The sequence below is a fragment of the Prosopis cineraria genome, unplaced genomic scaffold (assembly GCF_029017545.1).
Source record: "Prosopis cineraria cultivar Desert tree isolate PC_DT_omini unplaced genomic scaffold, ASM2901754v1 PC13, whole genome shotgun sequence".
Classification (NCBI taxonomy): domain Eukaryota; kingdom Viridiplantae; phylum Streptophyta; class Magnoliopsida; order Fabales; family Fabaceae; genus Prosopis; species Prosopis cineraria.
The window spans coordinates 6,309,086-6,319,964 of NW_026555344.1; the positions used below are offsets into that span (position 1 = coordinate 6,309,086).

The following is a 10,879-nucleotide window of genomic DNA, read 5'->3' on the forward strand; positions in this document are numbered from 1 at the left end:
TAAAATACGAAATTCACTTGTATTTAAATACTAATCTCTTATTTCAACGATAAAATGGTTATTATTTTGAATGAGTTTTAATTATCTTTATCTAGTTAAATTGAAAACTGATTGATTTTATTAAGAATACTCTACTTGTTATTTTTAATAAAGAATCAAAACCATTTAAAATATAAAACATTTTCTTCTTAAATAACACATAATAAACATAGTTAATCATTACAAATGATCAAGTTCCCATTGCTTCGATTCTAAATTTAATTTCCTGAGCACAGTCACTGAGGGTAGACTTCCCTTATAAAAGACAACGAGGTTAAAGTTCGCTGGTGGTTGGTGGGACTTTGGAGCTTTTGTTTCTCTATTTTGTTTGTCATTTGTAATGGAGTTTTATTTTTGGCAGAATGATATAATTGAGCTAATGTGGAATATTTATAAAAGAAATAATACTTTAGGGAAAAGAAAATAAATTTGTTGCTGGAGTGAGTTTCACGCAGGCTGCCAAAAGAAGAAAGGAAAGGAATCTAGCCGTGTGAGTAGGTGAAATGAAATAAAGCATAAGAAAATAAAAGGATGGTTGTGAGATGATGAGAGGCATGAAATGTTAAATAATAGTAATATTAAATGACTGACTGATTAATGTTGTTGTCGAGAACATGATAATAGTACTCATCATGGATAAGATCATATGTTTTGAATCATAAATTACTATATATTAAAAAAAATTTTTAACAATAAGATAAAAAAAAGTCACTATCAAAAATTTATTTTTGATGATAACAATTAAAAATTACTGTTAAAAATTGACCTTTGACAATGATTTTTTTTAAAAAAAATTATTGAATATTTAAAAATTATTTTATTTTAAGTTCATTTTTCAAACAAAAATAATATTTGCTATCACAAAAATAATATTTTATTAAAAATATAATACACACACTCATATAAATTATTTTATCATATTAATAAATGAAAATAAAATATAATATATATGTATACATTTCTAAAAATATATTATTTGATAAATGTATATGTGGTTAAATAATATATATTTAATTTCACAAATAGTAATTGCAGGTGCATTTCAGTTCAACTGACAAAAAAATAAGTCTTAAAACTTGGAAGGTGAAGATCATAAATTCAAATCCTAATTTAGATATATTTCACATTAAATATATGATATGTCACATGACATGAGATGATTTTTTTAAAAAAAAATTACTTCTAACAGCAACTTTTTGTTGTTGCTAAAGATTTTTAACAGTAATTTTTTATTATTAAAAGATTTTCATTAAAAATTTAGTTGTTAATAGTTTTTGGTGGCAAGTTGTTAATTATATTTATTGTCATAAAAAATTATTAACAATAAAACTTTTTGAATAATTATCATTAAAAATATTTAATGATGGTTTTTGGACTTTTGATGGGTGACGTGCCAAAAGTTATTATTATTATTTTTTTTTATAGTGTTTGGACTGATCATATGTGGTAGGACCGGGCTCCTTTTCATTTTTGTTTGCATGCTTCATGGATCGTGATGAAGTCGATCGCTGAATTATCCAAAGGCCAATTCTTTATCTACTTTTTTTTGATAAATAATTCTTTATCTACTTTACTCACGAGTATTAAAGAAATTAGTTGAAAGCAATTAGTACTCTTCATAATTAATACTCCTACCTATGTCACATGAACTCTTTTTAAGTGAGAAGAGAATTAAAATAATATTATAATATAATGATTAATTGTATACGTGCATTTTTAAAAGTCTGTAGTTTGTTTTGAAAAAAAAATAAGTTGATAAAGTTCTATTATTGGTATTCATAATCTTATTTTAAATTGTCATATATTTAAGATGGAAGAAGTATTTTTTTAAAAAAAAATATCTCAATTAATTTTGAACTTTCACCTGGTTTACTTTTAATGAAGGGTATGAGGGATCTTAATAAATGAGGTAGGCATAGGTAATTAGAGAGATTATTAGAACGTATAAGCGTAAGTGGACTCGCGCTATTGTGTGAAGTCTCATGTTAAATAGAATTGAATTTAATAAGTACTCTCTCTTGTTCTTATCACATGGCACCTTTTAGAAGTATTTTTTTTATTCTTAATATAAGCCACATTTTGAATACTTATTACGTATTTTCAATATTATTCATATTTAAAATCATAAACTATGAAAGATGATGTAATGTAAATTAAAAAAAATTCATTTAAATATGGATAAAATTAAAAGTTTATTCTATTTTTAATCAATAAAATAATTTAATTACTTCTTTTATTAATTTTAGTAAGATAGTTGAAGGTACTTTGTGGAGACCAAAGGGAGTGATATATAATAATCACAAACTCATATCTTAATGCTTTTAGTTAACGTCATTGTTCGGCCCCAACAAATATATATCTCTTTGTAAAAAGTTACAATCATACTTTATAAATTGGTTAATTTTTTTTTTAGAAAGCTTTACATAAGGGGAGGAGGAAAGAGATCATGGATGCTTAATGATGCTTTTTTCAAAAAAAAAAAAATTTACTCATGATATCCCCACAGCCAAAAATCAAAAGATTAATTCTTCAAACGGCTCTTATTCCAACCTATATATCACAAAATGACAACCTATTTGGGTGGACTTGTTTTTTTTTTTTTTTTGGGTCAAACAAAGAAGATTGGACTTGATTGAAAGAAAACAATGCAGCGAATTTGGATACTAAAGTGGCTTTACTTGAAGTGAGGAAACAGACGGATACCAAATGGTTACGACTCCTCAGATTTCCAAACTTGATAAAAGTTGGGGAAATTTGGTAGGAAAGATCATGACAAGAATATATTTCCAAAAAACGACTAACGTCCTTCAAGTAAATTAAAATTGTTATTGAATTAATATCATAAGCTTTATCCACTTGAATGAATTAGTCCTTTTTCCTGAATATAATTAGCTCATGGTCCTTCCTGCTTTAAAATTTCTTTTTTGAGACAATACTCCTAACAGCCTTATTTTTTTTTTCCTAACAAACCTTTTTTCTTTTGGCCATTCATATTTTTAAACTGTTTTGTTAGTTTTATGTAGTTTAGCAAATAAATTTTTCATTAATTAAATGGTTATATATAAAAAATTATTTATATAATAATATCAATCTCTTAATTTTAGATGATAATAAAAATTATGATTATTGTGAATAAATTTTAGTTATTTAATTAAACTGAACCCTTTATCTTATTTATAATATTTTTTCTTTTTAATACTTAATATAAACCATTTTAAAATAAAAAATTCTTGTTAAATAAGTAATTAATATCTATCATGTTTTCTTTTTTGTATTTTTCCAAATTATATAATAGAAAACGGGGAAACGCACGACGCCAGAAGAGAAGAGCACGATAATGCAGTTATGCGTTCCCCCCCACCCTCCTTTTTCTTTCTTTTTGCCCCTTCTATGAATGGAGAAAAATAGTATATCTTACTTATAAAATACTTCTTTTCAATCAAATCAAGACATATAAATTTTTTTAAGAATTATTTATTTTATAACATTATTAATACATTAAAATTTATTTGTCTTGATTTGATTGGGTAAAATTAAAAGAATACTAAGTATAAAAGACTAAGTAGTTAAGCGTTGCCGTTTATAAATTTGACTCGTAGCTTAATTGGATGCCATGTGAGCTTCTTCTAACAGTGAGTACCATTTTTTGCCACCTTACATGAGTTTCAAGGGACTGACTAGATTTTATTAATTACAAGGATTAACTTTTGAAATGGTGGAAATTTCAGGACTTGAATCATTATAACAAGTCAAATTTTAAAAACTATGTTGTAACAGGTTAAAACTTTTAAGATTGAATTGTAATTAAATTAAAACCACAGGGACTGAATCAAATAATTTTCCCTATTAATTAATCATCAACATCACTCAGATTCAGGCTTACATGTTGAAGTTTTCCAGGTGGTATGGTGGGTTTTGGAGCTTTGTTTGTTTGTTGGGGTGTGTCGTTTTGTGCTTAATATCTTGCGCATGTTTTGTTGTGCTTATGCTTATTCAGACTATTAATTTTTTTTAGAAAAAAAAAATTAAATGAGTCCTAACTCAGTAGCTTATTATTAGAATACCAACATGTCTTTGAATTTAAAAATCACTAATGAATTTCCCGCTAATAAATTCATCATGACCTTTTACATTATGAGTCAGTTAAATTCATATTAACTGGATCAACTTTTATTAATCAGGCCTTAGCAGTCTTTATTTTGTATAGTTCGTTGGTTTTATGTCTGATCTTAATGATATTTTCGGCAAAGAAGTGAAAAAGAAAATCTGAATTACCGGATAATTATAAGCTGCAAGTCACAAACATGTCACATTTCAGATCAGAAATTCTTCAATTTATTATTTGTTTAAATTATTTAATACGCGGAATAATTGAGTTACTTTTTGCCAGACTGATATAATTGAACTGAAAGATGGGGGACAAGCATAAAAGAAATGGACCTTTTACATGGTGAAGATAAGAAATGTGTTGTTTGGATGAGTCCTGGTGAAAATGGATAGACGCATTAATAATCTTCTCTTCTTTATGTGGAATCTTTTTTAAGATCAAGAACAAATCTACTATTTAATGTCATAGCCCTAAAATTCTTTATCTGGTTATGACCATTGGCCTGAAAAAGATTTTCTGTGAATAAAATCCCAAATTGAAGAAGGAAATAATGAAATCTCCCAACCACATCTCCTGGCAATATTATGAACTTATTAAGACAGAAATTATCATTTAGTTTTCTTTTCTAATCCTGGTCTTAGTCACCGAGCTATATTTTGACCATCAATCATTATCTCCAAACTAAAATGTATAAAATCTCTTTGAATTTTGAGAGAGTTGCATATAACCCTCTCACTTTTAAAAGTTTAAAATTAATCTCCTAATTTTTATTTTTTTAAAACCCCCTATTGTTAATTATATTATTTTTTCATGAGGGTTAAAATGTCATTTAACTAAAAAATATTATTAAACAAGATATTATATTGTAGAACTATGGCTACTTAATTTCTTATATTTTTTGGATAGTTAAGGCATTGATAATATCCAAAATAAATGTTATTATCACCATATAAAATTTTAAATATTTACTTTTGTGTTAGCCTTATCTATTTTTTTTGGTTATTAATGGTGCATAGCTTTCTAGTATTAAAAGATAAATTATTCGATCATGGTAATATTTAAAATTTTAAATATTTTAGCCATGTGCATTACATTAATCAACATAAAAATATAAATATGAATTTATTTTTTAAAACAATAAAATCATGCACCATTGATGACAAAAAACATGAATAAAACTAATATAAACATAAATATTTAAAATTTTAGATAGTGATAATAACATTTTCTTTGTTATCAATGCCTCAACTATCCAAAAATATAAAAAATTTATTATAAATAGTTATACAATATAATATTTTTGTTTAATAATATTTTTTAGTTGAATAACATTTTAACCCTCATGAAAAAATAACATAATTAATAATAGGGGGTTTTAAAAATAAAATTAAAGGTTAAGAGGGTTATATGCTACTGTCTCAAAGTTTATGGGAGTTTTATTCATTTTAGTTTTATCTCCAAGAGAATTTTTTCAATTTTTTGTTTTTCATTTTTTGAATTTTTCAGCTCTATTTTTCATTGTTATTGTATTACTCTTCTATTCTAAATTATAAAATACTTTTGAACCAAATCTCATATAAATAAAACTTATTAAATGTACTTAACAACTTTATTTTTTAAAATAAAAATATACACTTTTAAAAATACGCTTCATTTAATATATTAAAAAAAATGAGAATTAAATAGTGAGAAAAAGAGTAATATTAAGATAAATATATTTGATAAAATTTTAATATTTTTAAATTGTCTTATATTTTGAGATATTAAATATCTTTCAAACATATCTTATACCACCACCACCAGTTATTATACTTTTTTCTTTTATAAAAAATCCTTAATTAAATGGATTTTGTAATCTTTGACGTGACACTCAATTGTGATTGTAGGGGCTATACTTTTTTTTTTTTTAATCCTTAATTAAATGAAGTTTGTAATCTTTCACGTGACGTTCAATTGTGATTGTGGGGCATATAGTTGGTCAATATTTTTAAAGCCTATTCAACTAGCTGCTAGCTGGACTTTTATTTCAAGGAAATCAAACTAAATTTATTTTAATCATTCTCAATTTTATTAGTTTGACTAAAATATTTTTTTAGTTGTTTAATTTTATATAATATTTTATTTTGATCTCTTAAATTTTCAAAGTTTATTTTTAGTCTTTTAATTTGAACACTATTGGTTTTATCGTAAAAACCTCTTACATTGAACTTTTAAATATTAATAAATTATTTTTAAATGTAGTTTGTTTTTAAAAAAATAAATATGATTAGCATGAAAAATAATCATTTGAAACTAATAGTATTAGAGTTAAATGATTAAAAATATACTTTATAAAATTAAGATATCAAATTAAAATCTTATATAAAGTTAGACGATCAAAAGTATACTTTACCCTATTAGTTTTTATCTCCGACTTAATCAATGGGGTTTGAGTCTTCCTTTTTTCATATATAAAAAAAAGCTGTTGAATTTTTAAGGGTTTATAGTGGAATTATAATTTATACAGTTTGATCAATAAAGCATTAAAAAATATTGTAATCTTCAGAATACTGAATTGTTTTACAAGCATTTTGCATGTCCAGATATCTCAAGTCTTTCTTTAATTTCCACTTCAAAACATTTGAGTTTTTCTCTGTAACAAGCAAGCATATTGATTTCATTAATCGATCGACAGTCACTTAAAAATCAATAAAATAAAGAGAACATGTGGATTATATTGCGAAATATGATCTTAATTGATACCTCACTTCAGATTCGGCGCAAGTTTGCACATTAGACCAATTAAAAACAACAAATACAAAACCTTCAACGCATATACATACGTATATATTGGCTTTGCTCAGTTCTATTATCTCATTTGCAAATTTTTTCTCTGTCTGCTTGAACCAAACATAACTTTGTAGAAAAGGGTTTGTTAGAACAAAGCAAACAAACAAACAAACAGTTTGACAAAGCAAAACAAATCTCTCTGCTGGGATTGGAGATAATCAAATTCAGAGAAAGACCATGCCTCTACAAACAATCCTACCTAGCAGGTGGAGGTGAGCATGACATTCTAGACTGAGAATAACTTGTTTCCAATGTAGTGCTTGAGATTAAACTGCTGCTTTCTTCACTTTCAAGTGATGTTTCCATAGCCAAACATTGCTTTAGATCAATTACAACAAAACTTATGTCAGGTCTTTGGATTGATATTGGTGCTATGCAAGACATGGCAACCTCTAAAAGCTTCCATGCTGAAGCTGTGCTGAATTTTCTTTCTAATCTTGGATCCACAACGGATTGGATATCCCCAATCTCAAGCTTTGGATTCACCCAATCCGATATGTGACATGTGCCTTCGGGTGTCCCAGTTATTGCTCGCTGGCCGGTCATTAGCTCAAGTAGAATTATTCCAAAACTATAAATATCACTTTTCTTGTTCAAGTTTCCAGATCTATGGAATCTGTAAATTTTGCAAGGTTATTAATTAGTCATTGAAGAAATTAATTAAGCTAAGCAGATAGTTTATTTTCAACAATCAATGCTACATTTCAAAGCTGTGGATTACTTTAAGTTGCAATTTATATATGTACAGCTAGATGGGTTTGAATGATGAACATAATGCTAATAAGCTATTATATTAAAGGATTGGGGAAAAGAAAAAAAGATAACAAACTTTATAATATAACAACATACTCAGGGTCAAGGTAACCAAATGTGCTTGTTGGTTGAGTTGAAATAGGAGTATCAGTACCATTGGCAAAAGCTTTAGACAGTAATCAGCAATCTTAGCTTGCATATTTTCACTTATCAAGATGTTAGAAGATTTTATCTCTCTGAATTATTGGTGGATTAAAACCATTATGTAGATAGTCCAATCCTACATTTCCATTGGCCAAGCAATTAAAGTGAATGCTTAAGTTATAATAAAGGTAATCAAATATAAACACTGAAAAAAAAAGGAAAATGAGCTGACAGTGCAATGATCAGAAAGAAATAAAAATTCTACAAACCACATGCTGCATTCAATGCAATTTGAAGTCTCTCATTCCACTTCAAAACATTTGGGTTGTTATCTGCAAAACGTTCATGTTGTGTTAAAAAAAAAAAAATTGAAGTCAAGCATTCTCCCAAATTAATTAATTCTATGGTACACATTTTAGAACCTTGAAAACTGTCGGGGTAAATCATAAAACAACTAGTCACCTAAATTAAAAATAAAATAACACTGCAGTTTTAATTTTCGTGAGCAAATTGTAGAACTGACATTAAAATATTGTTCTTCAATTATAATAAATAAGCTTGGAAATTTGGACTTAACAAACCTGACAGTAGGTTCCGGACATTTCCTTTTGCCATGTATTCATAAATCAGTGCTCTCATGTCACCATCACCACAATAGCCCACGAGAGACACTAGATTTTTATGATAAATAAGGGATAATAGTTTTGCCTGCATTAATTCTGAACCTTATATGTGAAAGAAATGGTTGAGGATCCAAAATAATTAATCAATGATTTTTACTTCTAACCTCTGATTGAAACTCATCAAACCCTTGCTGCGATGACTCAGAAAGCAACTTGACAGCAACGTGGGTACCATCTTTTAGTCTTCCAAGGAACACCTTCCCAAATCCCCCTTCTCCAATTTCAGTTTCAAAGTCTTTGGTAATTCTATGAACTTCAGCTTGAGAAAATCCTTGATTCTTTAATTTAATCTGACCATCTTTCTCGGGCAACATCGCTGCAGCAATGTCCGTACAATAAAATTTCAATCGCATTATACACAAAAGAATGCTAAGCAAGGACCATCTATAGTTCTATACATGCATAATTACATATACAAGAAAAAGGGACCATCTATACATAATACTGATTAAAGGACGAATTTGCATAACTTTTCAAAGATTCATACAAGAAAAGATGAGACAGATTTGGAGGAAAGTGGGGGACTTGATCACCTTTGGAATCACTGTGATGTTTTCTTTTAAGTTTGCAGAGCATCAAAGAAATGTAGACTGTCATTGCAAGAACTGCCACCGAAGCTATGGATGCAACTAGTGGTTTTATGAACTTTGTAATGGTCTGGCAAGAGCCTATCTGACAGAGACCAGGATTTTCAACCAGACTGGGAAAAAAATAGCATCAATATGCAAGTGTCGGTTTTAAGGTATGAGTAATAAATTTCAAGATTTGTATATTCATCAACATTAGTAATATAAGAAATGAAGACTACATTTAGGTTATTATCATCACAGAAAACATGGAAAATGAAAGAAAAATGAAGCTATCACATTCTTCAATTCTTTTGAAATAGTCTTATTCTAACAAAGAAGGAAAAAAATCTGTGTAGCATGCAGAGAATGCAACTGCTGAGTAATGTTTTTTTTTTTTTTTATTTGATAGAAAGCAACTATACCCGCCCACCCATATTTACAGAAGGAAACGCGCACACCCTCCACACCTACTCTGAGTTCCAAACCCGCAACCTCTCTATCACAAGAGGTGCGAGAACGAGAGTAAGGCAAAACGAAATGAATAAAGCCAAGGCAAGATACCTGGCAACCATTCAACAGAGGAATAAATAGTACATGACCACAGTAGGCCGTTACAACAGATTCAATGAAAAGCAGACACGTATAGGCAGAGGACAGGGAGAATATACACGTATACAAATACAAGATAATTACAAAATAATCTCTATTCTCTAACAGTGCGGAGGTCCCATTGTGCTAATGAGTTGAAAGAGTTTGTACTTTGTTTTGAATATGAACATACTTCAAAGTTAAACCAGTAGTTGACTTTTCCCTCAGAGCCTTGGGAACTGAGCCTGTGAGATTATATCCTGTCAAATTACTGAAAATTCATCACGCGAGATAAATTGCAAGACTTTTTAAACAAGAAAAAAGTATTGCTATGCTCAAGTGTTGCAACTCACAGTAGTTTCAAATTGGGTAGTTGTGCTAAAGATTCTGGTATTTTCCCTGTTAATTGGTTGTTCGACAAATCCCTTCAATGTGAGACTCATTATTACCATCACGCGTAGTCATTAAATGAGAAATATGCTTCGTAGACAGACAACGTGAAGCTTCTATTTGTTCTTCGAGAATAAAAGTTGACCTTGCATATAAATGATACTTACAAGGTATCCAACATCATGAGGTTGGAGAATGGAGTTACAATTTGTCCTGTCAATCTGCTTGAGCTCATCTTCCTGTTTAGAAATTGTTAACAATGAAAATTCACGTTTCCAAGAAAAATACAAGCAAAGAATAAGAGAGATTGAAGTCAAAGCGAAGACAAACACTTTGTGTGCGTGTGTGCGTGTGTGATTAAGCATCATGAAAAACAGGTGATACTCTTGAACGAGAACATTTGTTTAGCGATTTGGTAAGTTCATTTTCCATGAAAACTTTCACGCATTACAACTCTGAAAATTATAAAAGATCAAAAGAGCCATTACTCACAAAGATGTGACCCTTGGAATTCTCTTAGAGTAATTGCAAGTCAATCCTTCCCATCTATAATCTTTCGGCATGCAGGGATCACTTTGCCAACTTGTAATAACCCATATTATAATAATAAAGCTAGATTAAATAATAAGATAATTTTATTGTATTTTAAAAAAAAATTTATAATAACAACAACAACATGCATTGGTGGTTCTGTGAAGATTTTGTTGGTTCTTATTATTAAAGTTTTGCACTAGAGATTTTTATTTTTATTTTTATTTTTCCTCTGTTATTAGAAA

General features: G+C 28.3%; 1 protein-coding gene across 6 annotated transcripts; it reads right to left on the bottom strand.

The window, feature by feature from the left end:
* Nucleotides 1-6,900: 6,900 nt before the first annotated feature.
* Nucleotides 6,901-10,325, bottom strand: LOC129289776 (putative leucine-rich repeat receptor-like protein kinase At2g19210). 6 transcript variants are annotated; one of them, XR_008588228.1, is made up of 9 exons: nucleotides 10,271-10,325; nucleotides 10,067-10,138; nucleotides 9,907-9,958; nucleotides 9,090-9,256; nucleotides 8,661-8,872; nucleotides 8,455-8,581; nucleotides 8,143-8,205; nucleotides 7,826-8,009; nucleotides 6,901-7,592 (listed from the first exon to the last, which is right to left on the bottom strand). XR_008588228.1 is itself a non-coding variant. In XM_054926535.1 (6 exons), exons 1-6 carry the CDS (start codon nucleotides 10,285-10,287, stop codon nucleotides 7,570-7,572), a joined length of 609 nt encoding a protein of 202 aa, XP_054782510.1. In that variant the 5' UTR covers nucleotides 10,288-10,298; the 3' UTR covers nucleotides 6,901-7,569. The 6 variants fall into 6 exon arrangements, 2 of the variants coding, with proteins under 2 accessions (XP_054782510.1, XP_054782509.1); XR_008588227.1 differs by lacking the exons at nucleotides 9,907-9,958; nucleotides 10,067-10,138 and having other exon boundaries at nucleotides 7,884-8,009; nucleotides 10,271-10,298; XR_008588226.1 differs by lacking the exons at nucleotides 9,907-9,958; nucleotides 10,067-10,138 and having other exon boundaries at nucleotides 10,271-10,298.
* Between the last annotated feature and the right edge of the window lie 554 nt (nucleotides 10,326-10,879).

Excerpts from the sequence above, each read along its gene's own strand:
- LOC129289776 (XM_054926534.1), bottom strand. Across the intron at positions 8,206-8,454 it reads TGTCCGGAACCTACTGTCAG|ATAACAACCCAAATGTTTTG; the intron begins GTTTGTTAAGTC and ends AACGTTTTGCAG. Across the intron at positions 8,010-8,142 it reads TGCATTGAATGCAGCATGTG|GATTGGACTATCTACATAAT; the intron begins GTTTGTAGAATT and ends ATGGAAATGTAG.